Genomic DNA, 21,459 nt, shown 5'->3' with positions numbered 1-21,459 from the left:
TACGTTTGATGAAGTCATCTTGGGCTTTTAGAAACACTGATGAATATTTTTCAGGTTTTTTTTGGTCAATTTAGAAAGTAAACAAGTCAATAATTTAATGCCAATAACTTTTCATCTAAAAACCATAACATCAACACTGATAAAACTACATGCACCACAGTAAAGTGTTTTATAATCCACTGTTTTCTGCAACAACACGGCCGGATTCTTGAGGAAATTCATCACTGTTGCACCGTTTGCTTTTTAAATCATTTGTTGACAGCATCATCACCTTTTGCCAAACCTCTGTCGCGATCATCAAGTAAAGACCTTTTAATTTGTAGACTCAGAAGTTAAAACTGGGTCAGGGTTTATTATGGTTCACAATGTGCCTTTGAGGGGTCACTGTGCATGACAGTAAGCATGATCGGTCTGCGTTACTACTTTTGTCAAATTCATGCATTTTCCTTTTATTTCTGACCAACTGACAAAATGTCTATTATGCTTGAGCAACTGAAACCCCAATAAACAAAATTGGTTTAACAATATATAAACCTGTTTTATTCTCAGTTCTTTTTGATTTGTTGGTTTTGATTGTCCTATGGTGCTGGTTAAAACCTCTTTGAGCCATGCAAAAACATCCTCCAATGCAAGTAAATCTGCACGTTTTATAGCCAATTTTCATTTGCCTCAAGTGAATTCCTGCAAAAACTTGCAGAGCTCCTGAAGAGTTGCCTTTGACATTGACATTTTAGGGGGATCTCATTCAGATTTTGAGTCTGGGATGTTATCAGCATGTGTTTACAGTCTGGTATATGTTGTTGTGCAGTTGTCTTTACATAATATGCGAGTAGTACACAATAGTACTTACTGTCCTTCAAGGTTGCCATGTTCCTGACCTGCCCACTGTGAACACAAATAGTGCATGTGAGCTTCAGCTGCACGTCTTACAAACACATTACAACAGTATTAATAGAGTAAATATAAACACTGCTTTCTAGCTGCTGTTAGCATAAACTTAATTCAACTGAAACTTGCACCACGTAGACTTTTCTGCATGCTAACGGTGCAAGTACGCTAGCAAAGAAGAAGTTTGGCAGCTAATGCTAGCTCATAATGTCGCCGTGGCTGGAAAGTGTTAAACAGTGTAATCAGACAATCCGCAGAGACACTGATTTATTAAGTTTTTATTCTCTTTTCTACCCCCTCGACCAATGTCATTAGCTTTCAGCCAGTGCATGACAGTTAGCATTAGCTTGTAGCCGGCGGTCCATTCAGAACGCAGCACACCGCTGTCATTCATTAGCCGCGGCCTGCACGTTAGCTCGTCCTTGCTTTCAGAAACTGCACATTTTCCAGTCTAGAAGTCACACATTTACTCCAATGGCATATATACACTAAGAACACACACTAAAGGCACAGAAAACCACGGCTGTGGAAGTATTTTAAGCGTTTTGACTTTACCATTGTGGGGAGAACACCAACAAGCTGCTCCTGGTGAACATGGTTACTCCTATGAAGGTCAGACACGCAGGACTGCGCAGGCGCAAGTTAAAAGCAAAATGGACGAACGCTGCATTCAGGGACTGACAGAAATACCGTTAGATTAATAATCCGTTTAGGATTTCCCTTCTGAGGAGTTTGACTTTTATTTTAGTGCATTACAATAAACACAGACAAGAAAAGTTTAAAAAGAAAATTTAAAAAGCTGTTATAAAGTAATGTAAATATTTTTAGTGTTATTAATGTGTAACAACTTCACAGATTGTGCAGAAATGGGCAATTTTCTTGCGTGGGAATGTGCAAAATCCTACAGCATGTCATGTAAACAACCTAAAATGTGCAAAAAAAGGATAATAACAATAAGTTTCCACACTCTCACCTTTTATATTTCTCCCACAGCTAAATAATTCATTTTGTTAATGTTGATATAGAAAAATATCACCATATTTGCATTTTTTGCTAATATTTTTGCTTTTGCAAACTTTTACAAAAGCTGTGACTAGATGTAAACACAAAACATTTGCAGAAACATTTGGTCTAAATCAGACATTAGACATAATTTAAACATAAAACTTGGTAACTTTGGACTCAAATTTCCTTTCAAATCTAAGGACACAAACTGTAATGGTTGTTAATATAGACAGAAACATCATGACAGTCTTCTGGGCAAATTTTGTATTCACTTGTCCAGATTTTTACATTCTTTTCTAAAAAAAAAGAAAAAAAAAAAGTGTTTGCTGTTGAACCTTTTGTGATTTTGTCTGTAGGATTTTTTTTAAACAACAACTTTAAAACATCTCTCAAAAAAACACTGTCGACAGTACTGACTTATATTGATTTCAAATGCTATTAGTTTACTTTTAAAGTTTAATCTATTGTTTCATTCAATTCTATCCTCTAAATTTTAGTATTATGTAATGTTTTACATCGCACAGCTGGGTTGCAGCTCATGTTTTTGTAAGGACACTTCAGTTTTTCATTCCCATTCCTGTTTATATGCTGTTGTAAATAAAGTTCGTTCTGAGGGGAAAAAAAGAAAAAAGCCTTCGTAAAATACGAGACTTGTGTGGCGCTCCTGAATGCAGCAACGTGTATCGCGAGGTTTTAAGCTTTGTTCGCGAGATTTTGACGCTCCACACGCGGAAACTGTTTACCTTGGTAGCAGTTGCCCTCGAATTAGCCGCTAATCGAGAACAAAATCAACCAGTGTTGTGTCACTTTTAGCTTTAACTCGACTGTTTTCTGTTTTTGTAGTCGGTCAAAATGGGGAAAGCAGATTTTCTGTCTCCCAAAGCGATCAGCAACCGGATCAAATCCAAAGGTCTGCAGAAGTTGAGGTGGTATTGTCAGATGTGTCAGAAACAGTGTCGCGACGAGGTGAGATGAGCCTGAAATCTGTCTTTTTTTTAATGTTTGTTGTTGCTGCTGGTGTTTTAAACTAACGTGTGTTTGCTGTGTGTTGTCAGAATGGCTTCAAGTGTCACTGCATGTCCGAGTCGCACCAGAGGCAGCTGCTGCTGGCCTCAGAGGATCCCAACAAGTTCATGGACTACTTCTCAGAGTCGGTTTGGTTCTGTTGTCCATCCATCCATCTATTATCTATACACACGTTAGGGGTTTATCTTTAATAACACTCTTGTTTTCTTTCTCGCAGTGAGTTCAGAAGCGACTTCCTGGAGCTGCTCAGCAGACGGTTCGGTGAGAATGGATTCCTCCATGTTGTTTGTTTTTTTGTTTGTTTGTTTTGATCTGTGATTAAATCTGCGAAGGTTTGGTTCATCTAGAGTGAGCCTATGATCCATAATCAGTAATCAATGAAACCGATGACTGATATTTGGAACCAATACACTATCACACAAGTTTATTTAATTACATTTTCCATCTATTTAATTGTAGGAGAACATGTCAACATTTATCTTTCACTAAATACGTGTTTACTGATTTATTTTTCTCCTCCACAGGGACCAAGCGAGTGCACAACAACATCGTGTACAACGAGTACATCAGCGACCGTGAGCACGTCCACATGAACTCCACTCAGTGGGAGACGCTCACCGACTTCACCAAGTGGCTCGGCAGAGAAGGTGAAACACTTTAGATCCTCGAAACTGGTGAAAAACAGCAAAAAATACAGTCGATGGAAATGCAACCTGTTGGTATTGTGGGATGTTTGGATTGCAGCCTGGAGTAGAGTTGAACAATTAACTGTTAGAGAATAAAATCACAATTTGAAACAGTTCAAGAAGCTGCAATTTACAATTTGACTTTATTCAGAACCTTTGTAGGTGCGTCGGTGCAGCAACCAGCAATAATCAAACAGTTCCACGTAAAGGAAATGACGTGTTAAATGTGGCCACTAGGTTATGCCAAAGTTGACGAGACCCCCAAAGGCTGGTACATCCAGTACATCGACCGTGACCCGGAGACCATCCGCCGCCAGGAGGAGCAGGCCCGGAAGAAGAAGCAGGAGCTGGACGACGAGGAGCGGAGCGCCAGGTTCATCGAGGAGCAGGTCCGGAGGGGCCGCGACGGCAAGGAGGCCGAGGTGGGTTCCAGCAGGACAGAGTTTCACCTCACACGTCTCACTTTGTTGCAGTTAAGCTGACGCTTTCTTTGCTGTATTTTCTTCTGCAGGAAACTCCGGTTTACACGGAGCTCAAACGTGAAAGTGAAGAAGAAAAAGGTTGGTGTTGTTTCTCACGTGAGCAACAGATTTGCCAGAAGCTTTACCTTCCGCTCATCCTCTGCTTGCTCTTCTCTTGCAGTTGCCTTCAACCTGGGCGCCTGCTCCGCTGTGGCCGGTCCCTCCAAACCGAGGTACTGAGTCTCACAGCAGGTTGCTTTATTATTCAACCCAAACTTTCTCTTTCTAACTCGGTCTTTGCGTCTCCTAGTAGTTCTGCCCTCGGAGCGAGTGCTCTGAAAGCGGCGTCGTCCTCGGTGAAGAGGAAAGACACGTCCTCCGACTCCAGAGGGGAGAAGAAGAAGAAGTCTGCCCTGGAGGAGATCATCGAGGTGGGGATTCTGGATGTGTTCGAGTTTAGTTGGAAGTTATCGCTGTTCGGTTTTCTGATCAGACGTGTGATGCTTTTTTTTTCCCGTTCAGATGGAGGAGAAGAAGAAGAAGAAGCAGTCGGTCAGAACTGATTACTGGCTGCAGCCCAACATCGTCGTCAAAGTCGTCACCAAGAAACTGGGAGAGAAGTACCACAAGAAGAAGGCCGTCGTCACGGTAACGACTGCACATCTTCTCACCAAAACACAGAGAGCGCATTATTATATATTAATAAACATTATTATTCTCGTTTTTACTGTGCGAAATCTGGCACAAGAGTTTTCCAGCTGCTTTCTGTTCATTTTAGGATTTTTCTTTTAAATCTCTTACTGTACTGGCTCCTTATTGTTTATTTGATATGCCCCTTTAGATCCCTAAGATCCTCTAAATCTGGTCTCCCCAGTGTAGAACTGAGACATATTGCAATGCTGCATTATGCATCTTTGGTCCAATTCATCTGAAATAATCTTCCAGTGGAGATCAGAGCATCAGATTTAGTAGAAAGCTTCAAACCAAACCTTAAAATGTGTGTTTTTAGGCTTGTTTTCATCTATTTTTTTTATGTAGTTTCATGTAATTTACTGACACTAGACCGATTTATTACCTTACTATAGGATTTTGTAACTTATAATCATATGTTTTAGCATCATTTTCATCCTCTTCTCCTGTTTTTATTGCTGTAAAGCCCTTTGAGTTGCATTTGCTGCATGCGTTATGCTACACAGAGAGGGTCACCACTAGTGTTTTTCTATTCTGCTGCAGGAAGTGCGAGACAAATACGGCGCCGTGGTGAAAATGATCGACTCCGGAGACAAACTGAAACTGGACCAGAACCACTTGGAGACGGTGATACCTGCGCCAGGTAAACCGCCCAAACCCTCCAACCCACAAAAGCTTTCTACACATTCCTAAATGCAGAAGACTCAAACTCGTTGTGAAACGTCCTGCAGGTAAACAGGTTCTGATCCTGAACGGTCCGTACAGAGACATGGAGGCTGTGCTGGAGGGCATCGACGAGAAACAATTCAGCGCTACGCTCACAGTCGACTCTGTAAGTAGCTTTAGTTTTTCCATCATCTAAAGCAGGAAAGTGTCACGTGCTAGTCTTGTTTTATTGTCTGAGTCTGTATAAAGATTTAAACTGTGGCCAGAGGACACAAAAATAATCTGACGGTTATTTTTTTCGAATAATAGATTAATTTTATATTTACCAAAGTCCAAAATCTTCACGATGCTTCATGTTTCCAACCAGCTGTTCAAAATATTCATATACAAAGCCATAAAACATGTCATAAGGCAGCAAATCTTCATGTTTAAGACGCTAGAATTTAGAAAATATTTGGCTTTTGTGCAGAAAAATAGTCTCAGCAACGAATAATCAGTGCAGAGTTCTTATGATTTCTGCAGAAATATCAGAACATCTCAAACTTTTCTGTCACAGTTTTGCCATTTTTCCTGATGATTAAACTGTAAACTGTAAAATGTGTTCAGCCAAAACAAAAGCTAAGCTCACAAAAAAAAACTTTTTTTCCTCATTTTATCTTTAAGCAGTGGGTTGATAATCCACCCCACAAGCCTTAAAAGAGAATTAATAGAGAAAACACTGAACTAAATGTTTGGTATGAAGTCAAACAATCTTCCCGATCAGGCGTATTTCACTTATTTAGTCTAAAAATAATCAAATTTCGCTTTCTAATAACTGTTGCCTGGATTCATATTGTGTGTTATTGGATGTTCTCCTGCAGCCATCATTAGTTTTATTTCTTCTTCTTGTTAAAAAAACATTACAAAAATCAAATCAGGGCTTTTCAACCAGTCATCTAGGATTCCTAATTCTGTCACAGCTGCTTCTCATGCAGAACTCAGGGTCTTGTTTCCCCACAACAAGACTGTAGTTTATGTTATTTTTATGTACCGTGCTTTATATGTGTGTCATGTTTTAAATTTGTAACGTGCAGGAGTTTTAAAATGTGCCGTATGAATCACATTTCACCTGCTTGCTCTGTCAGGGTCAGCACAAAGGGAAGCGAGTGGACGTCGCCTACGAGGATTTCTCCAAACTGGCCTGAACAAGCAGCCCTCCACTTTAACACCTCAGGAAGCTTTTTTTTTTTTTGCCGAGGGACTCTACTGTGTCAGAGTTAATTCCCCAAGACTCACCTGTACATGTACATATCCCACAATGCACCTGCTTGAGGACTCGGAGCGACGTGTTCGGTTTGTTTAGTTTCCTTTTATTTTTGTCTCAATATTCAAGTCGATCCCAACGTTGTACATTTTGTCCAAATAAATTTGATAAAAAGGAACTTCTGTGGAAAATAGTGTTTGTATGAAAATTACTAAGAAATGCAGTGTGACAAAAAAGTGACATGTTTTTTTTTTCTTGCTCTTTAAAGTGGTTGTATTTCTACTAACATTGCTGCTGGTAATAACAGCAGCACACCGTACTGAATGTGTGCTGCTGCTGCTGCTGCTGCTCAGGGCATCTGGAGGAAGCTGTCTAGATCCGGGACGATGTAGTCGGTGTAGTGGCCGTCGATGAAGCCCTTCCCGCTGTTGTGAATGAACCAGCAGTAGACGTTGGAGCCGCGCCTCGTGTCGCGTCGGTAGTCCTTCTGCCAGCCCCTGACACGCAAACACAACAAGTTATGGTTGGATCATGAGGTCGTAAACAAAAGTTTACATCCACTCGTAAAGAGCGCGTAAATCGTGGCAGTCTTGAGTTTCCAGTGACTCCTAGAACTCTGAAGTATCTATGATGGAATCACTGAAACCTCTTTGTCATAAGAAACAAACATCCATTTTGGTTCTTTCATAGATTTCTGCTGGGTCAGATATGTACATACAAAGTGCTAGTATTTGGTTAAATGTCTTTTAAACGGCCATTTTCACCTCAACTAGGCGCTTTTCGTAGCCATCCACAAGCTTCTGGTTGGATTTTTGACGACTCCTCTTTACAGAACTGGTGCAGTTAAACTACATTTGTTGGCTTTCTGTCACAGACTTGTTTCACAGTCTGCAGGTTCTTGATGGGTTTAGGTCAGGACTTTGAGGAGGCCAGTCTAGAACCTTAATTTTAGCCTGATTTAACCATTTCTGTACCACTTTTGATGTGTGTTTGAGGTCATAGTCTCGTTGGAACTGTGTCCAACACCTTCTGGATGATAATTTTAGGTTTTCCAGAAGAATATTCTTCATTATTCCATTTATTTTGTGTAAAGCACCAGTTCCACTGGCAGCCAAACAGCCCCAGAGCATGATACTGCCACCGCCATGCTTGGTGGTTTGAGGGTTCATGGCCTCACCTTCTTTCCTCCAAACATATTTCTGCTCGTTTTGGCCAATTTCTGTTTTGTCTGACCACATATCTTCCTCCAGGAGGCCTTTTCTTTGTCTGTGTCAACAGCAGCAAACTTTTTTCCATGTTTGTGGCTGAGTCTAATAAGTGTTTGACTATTTAAATTGGCTCAGAGAATTCACCAGCAATAGTCAATCATAATCACTCACGAGAAGGTAAGATGTCGTGTCATTAAGAAAATAAGGTTAACGCAGCTTTCTTCATCATCAAAACTGATAATTCAATTTGCTGTATGTACATGTTTGATCCGGCAGATTTTGTCATATTTCCAGAAGACCTGTTAATCTATGAAAAAAAACAAAATGCATGTTTTTTTTTGTTGTTGTTTTCTTTTTGTGACGAAGATGCATGTGCCTAAACTCCATCATTGAAATCTCAGGGTTACCAGAGTTGGTTTGGTTCAAACTTACCTGGTGACAAGCAGCTTGTTGCCCTTCACCTCCATGGTGGCCTCCTTCTTCAGAGGATCGGCTCCTTCGTGGATGTCGTACACGCTCACCTCAGGCAAAGGCTCTCTGGAAAACTGCCCTGTTTACAAGTTGGCATTTTTAACTTCATTACAGTTAGTTAACCACCGTACATGGGAACATAATGGACAATACTTGGGGTTCATCGATCTTAATCTATATGTGAATTGGTTTTGAACCTGTTTTAAAGGTTTTCCTGCTACTGCAAGAATAAAATAATCTGTAGACCTCCAAATTCCAGTCAGATCCTCAGTGAGAAACATGTTCCATACAGCTGTACTTATGTAATTTAATTTCAGTGTAATAACTTAAGAACTTTTAAGTGGAAGATTAAGTGGAAGACTAGTTTTAAATGAGTGGCAATGATATAATTAATGATCATCTGAGTTTCTCTTAAAGGAACTGTATATGATGGAAAACCATTTACAAAAATAGCTGGTAGTAAAACGTTAACATGTTAAATTTGGATGTTTTAAATTATGGAAAGACAAAAGAAAAAAAACCCACTAATGTTTGGTAAACAAATTGTCAGGATCGCTCTTTTGTGTTCAGTGTCAACAAGGAAGGTATTATTCAGACTGAAGCAGTACTTTTTGAACAATTTTTAACATTCTACAAGCAGAAAACGTCTTTTAATGGCGTAACATTGGTTAATTCACATCAGATTTTGGACACTTTGGCGTTTTCCGACTTAAATTCATCTTGGTCGATGGTTTTTCTTTGTCTTTTATGTATTTTGTTCGCAATCCTTAGAGTAATATCAGATATCAAAGCTTAAACAGATGTTAACCTGACTTACAGGTTATCACTCCTCAGCTCATCACAGGCTTCAACCCTTTTCTCCAAAGTCTAGATTTTCTTCTAGGCCCAATAATTTACAAAGACGGCCTCCTTTAAGGAACCTCTGGCTGAATTTGTCCATGTTTATGTGCAGTAAGCATCAGAGTACCATCCTGCAGCCATGAACCATGCATACGTACCTATGAGTCCGTGGACCAGAGGAGAGTACTGGTTGTTGTTGGGGATGTAAACACCCAGGAAGTCGACGTTAACCGGATTTTTCTTCCACACACGGTGAAGCAGCACCATCACCTGGATGTTATTGTTTATCGTGATGGTGACCTGAGAGTTCCTCACGATGGAGATCCTCACCCTGAAGCAGAAACACAGCAACATGAAACCAAACTGAGCCTGGTGTCGGGACAGAAAGGCCGACAGTTGGAGTTAAAGGTGCTTCAGGTACCCGTCCTGCGTGATGTCGGCCGTGGCCTGCCAGGTGAAGGTGTGGTTGTTGCTACCGTCGGTCATGGCGATGCTGTCGGTGCTGATCATCACGCTGACCCCGTCCGGCTGGTAGTAGACGGAGACGACGCCGAAGTAGGTGTTGAATTTTCTTTTGTGCTTAGATCTGATTAGCTGTCCGTTGACCGCAACACCTTCAGGACGAGACAGACGGTTAAAGAGGAGGTTTAACACTTTAAATCTGATGTGACTGACAGTTCAGTAAGCATCAAGGTACAAATGTGTCTAGTATAGTCTGTAGATATTGCTAAAGGTTGAGCATCTTTGCTACCTGGTAGCTAAGGTTGATGTAATACGTGCACTGAAAAGAACAGTTAGAAATATCAAGAAATGTGCCTTTTAACACTTTTGGCAAGAGTTGGAGGAGAAGATTGATACCTCAGTCATATATGTGTCGGATCATTGTGAAACTACAGCCAGGAGACGCTTAGCTTAGCTTAGCTTAGCATAGCTTAGCTTAGCAAATCAAATCAAATTTATTTGTGCAGTTTCTTTTAAAACAACCTAAACTGCCAAATTGCTGCACGTGTTATGTTACAGGAAACAACAAATATGTGTGCAAAGACAGCAGGTCAGAAAGCAGAATAAAAAAATCTAATTAAAAAAACCAGGATACAAATTGTTTGCGACTTAAATATTTATCAACCAGAACAATGATTTCACCCACTGGTTGTTGGAAAACTTCACACTGATGAGATCACTTTGATGCTGATCTTCTTTCTCAAATATTGAATTTCCCTTCTGGGATAAATAAAGTATTTTTCATTTCATTTCAAATGTCCTGTTGAACGATTGGTTTTCAATCTGCTAAACAATCAGGAGTTCTGGAGGATGGTGAGGATCTTCTCCTTTGGTTGTCATGTGCTTCACAGTTAGCAAAGCCCTTCAACGCTAATCCATGACTCATGATTTTACTTTATATGATCAAAACTGATTTGAGAGAGCACTGAGAGCAACGTTTGTTTTGTTGGATGTTTTAATAATTCATGCAACACCTTTAAAACATGGGTAGGCAGTAAAAATCCATAGTAGCCTCCTAGCATTTAGCAACTGAAGTGGTCTGAGAGACTTCTGCTTCTCCTCCTGACTCTGTTTCAGATTTTAGCCAATCTGACCTTTGACGGGAGCCAATCAGGCGTCTTTTTACTGCGAGCAGGTGAGATAATATAAAGAAAGTTGACATTTAAAGTAGGATGTGGTGGTGCAATGGGTTTAATTTCCCTTTGGAGAGTTTAAATGACACATGAAGCCACTTTTTGACTTCTATTATACTTTGAATAAATAAAAAAATGTACCTGTTCCACTGTCAGACACCAGGTTGAGAATGTGACCGGGTTTGGAGTCGATGTTGAAGCAGACGTGCGTGTCGCTTTCGGGCAGGTGGACGATAAAATGAGGGTCATTATCGACTGGAGGAGAAACACTGAGCCGGTTACACACTGAGTTTACATGTTAACACCGCAGCTGGTAAAATAAAAAAATAAGTATAAATGTGTTACCTAAGTTAACCTGCTGAGGCAGAGTCCAGTCCTCTGGACCCTTGTTGGCTTGACTGGGGGGAGCCGGAGTGGTCATCTGAACCCAGGGGGGAGGCTGGTAGACCACCTGCACCGGAGCCAGACCGTTGGAGGCCGAACCTCCACTCAGCCCTATTCCTACACACGGGTGAGACAGTTTTACACAAGAGATTTAGATTTATGTCGTTTCAAATCATCAGGTTCCTTCTGCTCAACCATCTCTCAAATTGGAGGCAGTTTGATCAACAATATCTCAGGAGCTGTTAAAAATAAAAGCCTGAAATGTTTACTGTTATTTCTCATCATGTCATTGATTCAGAACCTGTAATATTAAACAAGTAGCACAAATAGTCTCTGATTATGGATGAGTTGAAATATGAAAAAAGAAAGAAGAAGCTGTGGTTAAAAATCCCATCTTTAAGCTCACATTAACAAAAATATGATAATGCATGAAGTCAACTTGGGATATTTTCTGAACCATAAGTAGCTGCATTTCATAATACAAAGAAAAAAACATATAGAATACTTTGTAATTTGCAATATGTGATCAACTAGAGCAGATTAAATCGAATATTCTCTGATTATGATCCCATCTTCAAACCCACATTAACAAAACTTTAAAAATGTTATATCTCCGAAAGTATTTGACATATCAAGTTAAAATTTCACATATATCTTTATAAATATCCATATGTTTTGCTAAAAAAAAATGTCAGGCAAACCAGAGACGGTCGAGCAGAAATAGTTCTAACAATGTGATGGTTTGACTCTTTAGCTTCCTGTAACGTATTTGTGCTGCTTTTCTGTCGGGCACCTGAGCAGCAGCCCTGTTTGGGGTCCTTCGGGGAGTCGGCCAGCAGCCTCTCCTTGGCGTCCTCGCTCTCCACCAGCAGGGCGGTGAGCGGAGTGACGAACTGATGCTCCACGGCCAGAGCCATGATCCTCTGGGTGATCTTCCTCTTTTTGACGGCCGTCGGAGCCAAAGACCTGGAGGGGAGACGCACTGCAGCGGTTACACGCCGACGACACCACGAATTCACTCTTTATTTTAACAACAACACAGGATTTCTGCAGAAAAATTGTGTTTTCTCAGAGGGGTTTGATTATTGTTTGGTTTCTTTGCTGTATTCTGAATTTTGGAACTCCTCACCACCCTGACGTTTCCTGTATTAAATACAGAGAGTGATTTAGCACCGGGTTCACTCTCCAGCCTCTCACCTCTCACTGATCAGCTGTTTGATGGTGAGATAAGCCCACATCTGTCTGGCGAACCCGGTGAAGGAGTGCTGCTGCTTGGCCAGCTCCGCATCCAGCTCTGTGGTGTCAGCGTCCGTCTCCAAGGTGATGTCCAGACGGGCCTGCGGGACAAACACGGGGCAGAAGACGCTGCTATTAAGACATGTTTTCTTCATGTTTTTTAAACCTTGACCTTAGTTTGCCCTCCTCTCTGGGAAGATGGAGATTTGATGCGACTACATGGTCAAGAAAAGATGGAAGATGGTGAGAAAACGATCCAATCTGGTCTCCATTTTCAGTTTGAGGCTCATTTTGCTTCGTGCTAAGGTGTCACAGTGGAAAAGCACCGGTTGAAAAGAGCAACAGGGACATACGAAGGTTAAAGACAAGCTGAGCAACCTGTACTAATCTGATATTAGCAATGGCTTCCAAGATTTAGCCTTTAAATCGAGGTTGTGCTCTCGCAATTGCTCTTCTTAGACTTCATACAACTATGAGCTGTGACTGTTTTTTCTCTCAAAACATCCAAGATTTCTTCATCTGAATCATTGTTTTCGACTTTAAGAGGTAAAACTAACAAATATGAAATGTATTAAAACCTCTGAACCCCCAAAACCTGCCGACAGATTTGAAAAGCATGTTATCTTAAAAAGGAAATTGCCAAAACAATGTCATTTATCAGAGACAGAAACTGTGAAAACAAAGAATTATTAGATTTTTTAAAAAAACTTTAAGATGGTCTTCAAACTAAATACCTGTGAGGTGCAGGTCCATCTGAAAAACAACCAAATCTAAGCGTATAATTGTGGTATTTCAACAAAATCACTTCATTTAAAATGCCTCATTTAAAAATATATTAAAAATATACTGTTTATTCTGATCAAATTTTGTAAAAAACTAAAAAAAAAAGCTCAAACAAAACTCAGCTGTGACCTGCAGGCGAATCAAAAAACTTCGAGAACTGAAGGCTGCGTTTCCACAGAGTAGATAAGAGACAAGTATGAAAACAAATTAAAAATGCAAGTAGTAAAATATCTATAATATGTAGAGTCACAGCTTTTTTTCTTGGTATTAATAACAGCTGTGGCAACTTTAAAAATGTTGCACATGTTGAAACCAGATCTTCTTAAATTTTGAGAAATAAGAAATCATAGAAATTCAGTTTTTGTTTTTCCTCTTTTATGGTTTATGGCATAACAACTGTGTCAGACTGTACAAATGGGCATTAAAGCAGGTGAAGCGATGCCACCATGTCAAGTGACTGATTCTGTGTTTTACACTCACGGCCGCCGCGGTGGTGATGCTGGTCAGTGTGTTGCTGTCGGACGGCAGGACCCTCCCGGCTACCACCAGCTCCGAGCCGCTGAAGTACTTATCGAAGCGGTTCTGGGTGACTTCGGACACCGAGTCCTCCGGGAACTGGATGGTGATCCTCCTCAGCAGCGGAGAGGAAACCTGGCTGTAGAACATCTGCAGAGAGAAGCCAGATGTTGGGGAGAAGCTGTATGGTTGACTTGGGAAACTGGAAGAATTCAGATTCCATTAGAAGGTTTATTGCTAGATTTGGATCTGCTGACATTTATTAAATAATAAATGAGCTCTTACTTAATACCAGTCAGACAGTTCAGTTTTAGAAACAAGTCCTGTTTACAATTAAAATTCTAAACCTTCGAGTTTTTATGAATGTCTCACAAAAAAATCAAAGCCTACAACATCTAAAGCTGCATGTTTCTTCTTTAATTAAGCGACTTCTCTGACTTGTGCCTGGCTGAGCTGAACGACTAGGAGCAGCAGACCGACGCTGACTCGGTCGGTGTCGTACCCGTAGCTGCTCGGCGGCGTCGTGGTTGGCGTAGATCCTCTGAGCCATGCCCCTGTTCTCGTTGGCGATGCGCTCCAGGAAGTCGTAGTCCACGTCGAAGCCGATGCCCAGCGAGAAGAGAGAGAACTCCTCCCTCATCACTCGCTTCACGTTCTTCTGGATGGTGCTCAGCTTGATCTCTCCTGCAGACGGAAACCAGGTCGGGTCAGCTGTCGGATGTTTTGTAGGGATGGGCTCACCCACTCAAAAGTGCATCTTAAGTCCAACTTAAGGTTTTTATCTTTTATTGTCACAGCAAAAATAAACACCACCAAAGTTGAAATGTGTCGTACATGAGTGCATGTTTCTCCATCCCAAATCACCACAAGCCTTCTGCGTAACCATATCTGATATGCTTTAAACTTTTCTTTTTATCATTACGTGGCTATTCAAAATTGCATCTGTGAAATTTGAGATTGATATATGAAGTACTTTCTGAGATTTGAAGCTGTTTGAACTGAAATACTGCAGGAACTAACGAAGATAAAAGCCTTACATTTTCACTGTTATGTCTCATTATGTCATTGATTAAGAATCTACGATATTGGGCATGTAGATAAAATCATCTCTGGTTACGGGTGAGCTGCAGGCGAATATTCGGATACCGAAATTGCTAACCGGATACCACCACAACGAACGAATATTCGGATATTCGGGTCCAGCCCTAAAAACATCTTGCGTTTTTTGGGGTGAATTCGCCATTTTAAAGACACTTCTTGCCTCCCTGTATGCAAATTTCCCACCAAAACAACTTCCCCAACACACTGTTGCTGCATCCTTGTCGTGTTTCCACCCACAACTGTGAAAAACAAGCCAGAGCAAAGGGAATGATAATGAAAGTTGTTGTTGTTTATGCTTATTTATTACAGGGATCATGTAAAAAAACACTAATCCCAATGAGAAGGAAAGAAGCACCAGCATCTTGCTTCAAACAATCCTGTATTTTGCATGTTTCAAGCAAAATACAGGATTCTTGCCTTCTATCCTGAACCTCTGGGAGTTGCCCAACTACTTTTTCCTTCAAGGCCACCCTAAAAAAGCTGCATCTGCATATCACGCACACTTAATACAATTAGAAATGGAAAAACATATTCAAAAATCCACGACAGTCTTTGCAAAATAGTGAGTAGTAACATAAAGTAGACCTGCACGTTTGGCCCTTTAATACATGTTTTAACCACTCCGGGAGTCGACTGCAAACTTTGTACAGTCACAACCCTGAATTTTGTGCGTTAAATTGGACAAAAAATACAATTCAGTTTCCTTTTGTGCCTGAACCTTAACTGAGAATTTAAACTCATCAACACGAGCAACCTAAATTCTCTTTAACTGCAGCTGAATCAGCTTTTCTTTCTCACCAACAGTTGGGTCTCCGTCAGACACCAGGATGATCATGGAGACGGAGCGAGAGTCGATGAGGCCCTGATTGGACGCCTTCACCAGCATCTGGACTGCTCTCATCAGCGCCTCGTTGATGTTGGTGCCTGCAGTCAGCAGAATATAGTCGTTAACAGACAGATGTTCAGGTTTATCAGGTTGTCAGAGCAGCCCCTGCTCGGTCAGAGGACGATGCTCAGCCGTACCTCCGTTAGGTTTGATGTTCTGGATGTACTTCTTGGCGTCTGCAATCTGAATAGAAGAGCCGGGAACCAGCTCCTCGCTCCAGCAGCGCACGTTGTGGTTGAAGTCGATGATGCTGAAGTTGTCGTCGATGGTCAGGTCGTCCAGGATGGCCTGCATGGCCTCCACTGTCTGGGGGAGACGTTGGCCGTTAAATGCACCACATGGAGGCAGTGTTTCACAAAAACACACACAGATGAGGGTTTAAACGAGGAGCAGAGGATTGTCAGAGGGAGCAAAGTGCACAAAAACTGTCACTCACTTGCTTCATCTTGACGCCCCACATGGAGCCGCTGACGTCAATGACGAACACGATGTTTTTGGGCAGAGGAGAGAGGTTGGACGGAGCGAAGAAATGAACAAAGTGACCGTCGGAGACCTGGAGGGAACACAGAGAGCCTCAGTTACAGTCGTCTCCAAACTGTTTTCTAGCTGAATTCAGTATTAAAGTTGAAAAATGTGATTTTTTTCTATGTATTATTGAGGTATACCTGCAGTTCTCCAGCATTGCTGTCTCTGTTCACGTCATATTTGACGGTAAAGACGCCGTCTATCGCGCTTCCTGTGCAGTTGTCACACTTTCTCTGCTGCTGTAAGTTGGGCTTGAAGACGATATGAGCCTGAAGGAGAAAGACAAAGACAGAAAAGTGGAAAGATTCAGCTGCCTACGGATGTTTCACATATTTTTTATGATTGAAATGTGCCATTATTATCATTATAAGAATGTCATTTTATACACTTTTTGTACTTTTTGCAGCTTCTTTGTAGAGTATTTGTTTTGCACATATTTTATTCAGGAAGTGCCTTCAAAATGTCACTGTATTGCTCTCTTGCAATGCATTACAATGACAATAAAGTGTCTAATTCCAATTGTAATTGAATCAAATCTGTTGTAATTATGATTGCAATATGTTTTATGATCTCATCTTGGCAGCGTTTCTCAAAACAGGGTTCATGATGTTGAAAACTCTCCCATGAACAAAGACAAGATTAATGCAGGTATCATGTTGTCATGTTTCAGTTCATGATCTCATATTAAAGCTTTCAGTAATTATTTTATTGCAAAGCAGCTATTTTTCCCCAACAAATCAACTCAAATCTTAACTATTAAACTTTAAAATAAGATTTAAAAAAGGAAAAACCATCATCAAACCTTTTCAGCGTCTGTGTTCGTTCATCCCTGTGAACCCACTTCTCTATAATTTCATTATTTTAAAGCTGACAACTGAAGTATTTTCTCTCATAAACAATCAAAAACAGATTCTTCAGAAGGACTGTGTTGAAGACACAGGCCTGATTTCACCAAACTCACAAGAAAAAAGCAGAAACTATGTCAGTATGTCGGCCGATTTGAATGTAAATAAAACTACTTTGGGGTTATTTTAAAGAGAAATGTAGAGCAGCACAAACCCTACAGCTGGAAAAATAGTCTCTAAAGACAACTCTGTGGAAGTTTGTTAACCTTCATGCTGAGGAGGATAAAGTCTGTCATGAAAAATAGAGATGGACGTACAGAGTAGTGAAAAAAATAAAAGATTTGAAAGTTGTACCGACTTCTGTTGAATTTATTATATATTTATGTATTAATGAGCAACTATTGTTCAACTTAGAAGAAATGCAACTATTGTTGGGTGACAGAATTTAAAATAATTTCACATTTGGCCGATAATGCTCAGACGTATCGGTTGTGTTTTGTAAATTTATAATATTAATTGCAAACTTTATATTAGAAAAACTGGAAAATCTCCCCAATACCATCCTGAGTAAAACAAAATAGCCAAAAAAAGCTGTGGAAAACTTGTGCTATAGTACATTTAAATAGAGCTAATTTGTCTTAAATATCGAGAAACCTTCAACTCACTGAATCATTGCACCTAAATTTACGCAGCACATGCATCTGAATTCCACATCATCCTACAAGATGTGTTTATATCTCACTTGTAGGCGACCAAACACCATCATGACACATTCATTCACACGTTTCTTTAACTAAAATGTCATATTTGATAAACTGTGCGGCCTCGAGCTCCTGTTTGCCTCCGGCGTTACCTTGTCTTTGGTGGATGTCACTTTAATCAGCTCTGTGAACTGCGCTCCGAGGCTGTTGGGCGTGTGCACCGAGGCGATGCCCTTCGGCTCATAGATGTACACGTCCGCCTGACAGGACAGAGATGGTTAGAGATGATTGCTAGACGCACAAAGCAAGACATAAATCTTGATTATTCTCACCTGGAACTGCGGCACCAGCCTGCCGGGCTGCAGGTACAGCGAGTGCTCGTAGAAGCCCAGCTTCCTGTGCATCATCTCCTGGTAGTGGAGCTCGAACTCGATGTTGCTGCCTGGAGGGACGTGGACCTCTGTTTTGAAGGTCTCCATGTCCTGGGAGTTGGCTCTGTGAAGCAGAAAAACATTTTTATCCAGCTGTCGAGCTGCGTGGACGCTCCAGGAGGCCGCTCCGGTACCTGATGATACCCGCCGCCTTGCCTCTGGCCCTGGCCTGAGCGTACAGGTTCCTGGCGACGGTCTTCTCCTTCACCGAGCCCACGAACGTTATCCCGTTCACGTTCCTGCAACACGGAGCGAAGTGAGATTTTACAGCCGCTCGGCGTGACGGATTAAGCGGCCTGCGTGGATCTGGGGCTCACATGGTGAAGTTGGTGATGAACGCCCGTTTGGGGATCTGGACGTTGAAGCCGATGCTCTGGGCCTTGGAGCCCGAGTTGACCACGGAGCTCCGGACGGTGGTGTGGGCGAAGCGGGACGTGATGCGGCTCTCCACCTTGTAGCTCTTAACGGTGATGTCATCTCCTTTGATGGCCTGTGGAGGCAACGAAAGAAGCTCAAACGAAAGGAGGAATCTGAGAATCTGGGACGCTTATGGACTCGTCTCTCATAGAAGTATTCACCTTTTATGTTGAGTTGATCTCAATTACATTCAGTATCAACACAGATCCAGGAAAGTCCTCCATGGATTCACTTCTACATTTTAACTCTTAAGGAAATGGACCAATTAATTTCACTTTTAACCTTTTAAAATCACTTGTTAAAGAGAATTTAGACAGTTTGTTGGATGATTCCAGTCTTGTTAATACTTCAGTTTGGTTTAATCTCAGATTTTTAGGGCCTCTTCCAGCTGGTTCCCATTTAGATTCTCATCCATCCAGGTCATAGAAATCCTAAATTATTCATTATAAGGCTGCTGGACTTCTCTTCTTTTGGTTCTTAAAGACTTTTCAACTCTTGTTCAGCTGAGGAAACCTCTTGAATGTGAGGAAACTTCTTCAAGAAACAACTCCAGCTTAAAGTTCTCCATAAAACTCAACTTTTTACTAGCAAAGACTCAGATTTAAATCATCCTACAGCGGTTTGAGATGATACACGAGCTAAAATAAAAAAGCAAAAAGCCGACTCCCCGTTTGGTTTCTTGGGTGGAAGCAGACAGAAGAGAAAAAGGGAAGCAGAGCAGCTCGAGCGCTGAGCAAAGTCAATAACCTGCCAGTCACGAGAAGCTCTCCAAACAGCAGCGCATTGATTATCAGATAAGCTTAAACTCTGTCACAGTGCAGAGACGCTCCAACAACAAGCACACAGTCGTACCTCAAAGTCTTCCTGCTCCTCGCTGGTCAATATCGCTCTCTGGAACAAACACACACAAGTCATCAGATGTTAATCAGGGGAGATTATTAATCACAGAGCGCTGCTATTAAACCGGAGGCGATGCAGGATTTAAATCGGGGTCACGCCAGGTTTGTTTGTTGATGCCTTGCGGGTTCTTTTTCTGAGTAATCAGGAAGATGTGGTCCGCCGATCGATGGTGATTTCAGGAGTTGCAACATCAGCGAGACCCACATTTCAGGCTTCGTATTATTGGATGTACATGAAATAAAAGTCCAGAAGTTCTCACCTTGTGTCTCTCCCGGTGGTCCCGTATGTGTGACTGCAGGAAGAAAGAAAGGACATGATCATGAAAGTCTGGGTTGATGGCAAAGGGAGGAATTTGTGTATTTTTTCTGCAACAATTCAAGAAAAAGTTGTGTTTTAATGTCATTGTTTTGCATTTCAAAATAAGAGTCAATGATCAAGACAAGAATCTAGATTTAATTTTGAAAAACGAATACATACACACATGAAAGAAAGTTTTATACTTGAATTTAAAAAAAAAACTGCTTTAACTTCCAAGTAAAACAAGATCGATAATTCATGAATATGGATTTTTTTTTTCTGCAACAACACAAGCAGCAGTTGCTTTTGTTTTTTCACATTCTGACAAACTTTGGGAATTTTTTTTAAAAAGGTTTTAAAAGGTCAGAGGCTACCACGAGCATTTCCTTTTCAAGAAAGTTTTTGTACCAAAAAAAACCCCCAAAAAAACAACTGATGTAAGAATAAGACACGATTTTTCTGTAACAGTTCAGAGAAATAGTGGATTTGTCATATTTAGACAAACTTTGGTGAATTTTAAAACAAGTTTAGTTTAAAAGGTCAAAGTTCAGGGCAAGAATTTCCATTTCCTTTAAAAAAATAAAAATAAAAATCTGATTTAACTATGAAGTGAAACAAAACTTTGTGTTTTTTCTGCAACAAATCAGTGAATATTTGCTCATCTTTTTTCCACACGTAGACAAATTAAGTTTTAAAGGTCAAAAATGAGACCGAGCTTTTAGATTTCATATAAGAAATACAATATACGAACAAAAGAGCTTGTAGATTATGTAAAGTTCACACTTTTGTGACACTTAGCTGGGAAGAAAATCCGCTTTTTCTCTCAGAGTGTGCTTGATTTTGTCACTTTTCATTAAAATTATGGTGAAAATCAGAAAAATTCTCAAGAAATCCTTTTTAAAATCGTAAAGTTGTGTCTTCGAAATAAGACCAACAACTCTGAATAGATCCAAAATCTACTCACATATATGAGAATCTACAAGCATGTCTGGGTTTCTTTAGACACAGTTGGATTTCTACTCTTTATTCTGCAGACATAAAGTATTTTTTTCACCCTCCGACTCACCGTCTCGTCCTCCCATTCTCCGTCTATCACGAACTCAAAGCAGCGACCCTGGTGGAGCAGCAGGAGCCCCAGAAGAAGCAGCAGAAGCCTCATGTTTGTTCCAGGCCTGAAGTTCACACACTCATATCCTCACACGCACATTAATTTAAAAAAACAAAACAAAATACCACACAGCGCTGAGAGTCGGTCCGTCTGCAGGGAACCTGGTGGAAACAGAGCTGAAGGTTAAAATCCACTGAACTGATCGACTCCCGGCCCCAGTCAATATTTGTTGTGCTTCATGTAACCCAGAGAGGAGAAGGAAACTTTGAAACTTGACCTGCGGTGTGGGCAGATAAATAGGACACATTTGAGTCACGGCAGGTTTCAGACTGTCTCTCAGATCAGTTATAAAACTCACAAACTGAACATTATGGTGCAGAATTAACCAGATATCACTCTGATGGGTTTCTGATTTGAAAAGGAGCCATTTCTGTTAAGAGTTTGTGCAACATAAAGACAAAAATATGAACATTTTCATCCCACAAATCAGAGGTTTACAGGAGAAACCTTC

The 21,459-nt window shown here is 40.8% G+C and overlaps 2 protein-coding genes across 3 annotated transcripts; one reads left to right on the top strand and one right to left on the bottom strand.

The window, feature by feature from the left end:
- The first annotated feature begins 2,598 nt into the window (after window positions 1-2,598).
- On the top strand, window positions 2,599-6,843 carry kin (Kin17 DNA and RNA binding protein). 2 transcript variants are annotated; one of them, XM_008305278.1, is made up of 12 exons: window positions 2,599-2,859; window positions 2,949-3,043; window positions 3,137-3,180; window positions 3,444-3,566; window positions 3,843-4,027; window positions 4,117-4,165; window positions 4,248-4,299; window positions 4,380-4,497; window positions 4,589-4,714; window positions 5,300-5,399; window positions 5,488-5,588; window positions 6,547-6,843. In XM_008305278.1, the coding sequence occupies exons 1-12, from the start codon at window positions 2,746-2,748 to the stop codon at window positions 6,604-6,606; spliced, it is 1,167 nt and encodes a 388-aa protein (XP_008303500.1). In that variant the 5' UTR covers window positions 2,599-2,745; the 3' UTR covers window positions 6,607-6,843. The 2 variants fall into 2 exon arrangements, with proteins under 2 accessions (XP_008303500.1, XP_008303499.1); XM_008305277.1 differs by having other exon boundaries at window positions 4,377-4,497.
- Window positions 6,751-21,170, bottom strand: itih2 (inter-alpha-trypsin inhibitor heavy chain 2). Its single transcript, XM_008305279.1, has 21 exons — window positions 20,907-21,170; window positions 19,803-19,835; window positions 19,496-19,534; window positions 18,544-18,716; window positions 18,361-18,465; window positions 18,128-18,290; window positions 17,948-18,055; window positions 16,390-16,518; window positions 16,161-16,277; window positions 15,862-16,030; window positions 15,637-15,762; window positions 14,240-14,421; window positions 13,702-13,887; window positions 12,400-12,539; window positions 11,996-12,168; window positions 11,164-11,319; window positions 10,960-11,073; window positions 9,606-9,798; window positions 9,343-9,515; window positions 8,306-8,423; window positions 6,751-7,162 (listed from the first exon to the last, which is right to left on the bottom strand). Exons 1-21 carry the CDS (start codon window positions 20,997-20,999, stop codon window positions 7,015-7,017), a joined length of 2,838 nt encoding a protein of 945 aa, XP_008303501.1. The 5' UTR covers window positions 21,000-21,170; the 3' UTR covers window positions 6,751-7,014.
- Between the last annotated feature and the right edge of the window lie 289 nt (window positions 21,171-21,459).

This window comes from Stegastes partitus, unplaced genomic scaffold, assembly GCF_000690725.1.
Source record: "Stegastes partitus isolate 25-593 unplaced genomic scaffold, Stegastes_partitus-1.0.2 Scaffold2458, whole genome shotgun sequence".
Lineage (NCBI taxonomy): Eukaryota > Metazoa > Chordata > Actinopteri > Pomacentridae > Stegastes > Stegastes partitus.
This window is presented reverse-complemented; position numbering and strand designations above follow the sequence as displayed.

Excerpts from the sequence above, each read along its gene's own strand:
- itih2 (XM_008305279.1), bottom strand. The coding sequence starts at position 20,999 with ATGAGGCTTCTGCTGCTTCTTCTGGGGCTCCTGCTGCTCCACCAGGGT. Across the intron at positions 8,424-9,342 it reads TCTGGTCCACGGACTCATAG|GGCAGTTTTCCAGAGAGCCT; the intron begins GTACGTATGCAT and ends ACTTGTAAACAG. Across the intron at positions 7,163-8,305 it reads AACAAGCTGCTTGTCACCAG|GGGCTGGCAGAAGGACTACC; the intron begins GTAAGTTTGAAC and ends TTTGCGTGTCAG.
- kin (XM_008305277.1), top strand. The coding sequence starts at position 2,746 with ATGGGGAAAGCAGATTTTCTGTCTCCCAAAGCGATCAGCAACCGGATC. Across the intron at positions 4,166-4,247 it reads TGAAAGTGAAGAAGAAAAAG|TTGCCTTCAACCTGGGCGCC; the intron begins GTTGGTGTTGTT and ends CTTCTCTTGCAG. Across the intron at positions 5,589-6,546 it reads CTACGCTCACAGTCGACTCT|GGTCAGCACAAAGGGAAGCG; the intron begins GTAAGTAGCTTT and ends TTGCTCTGTCAG.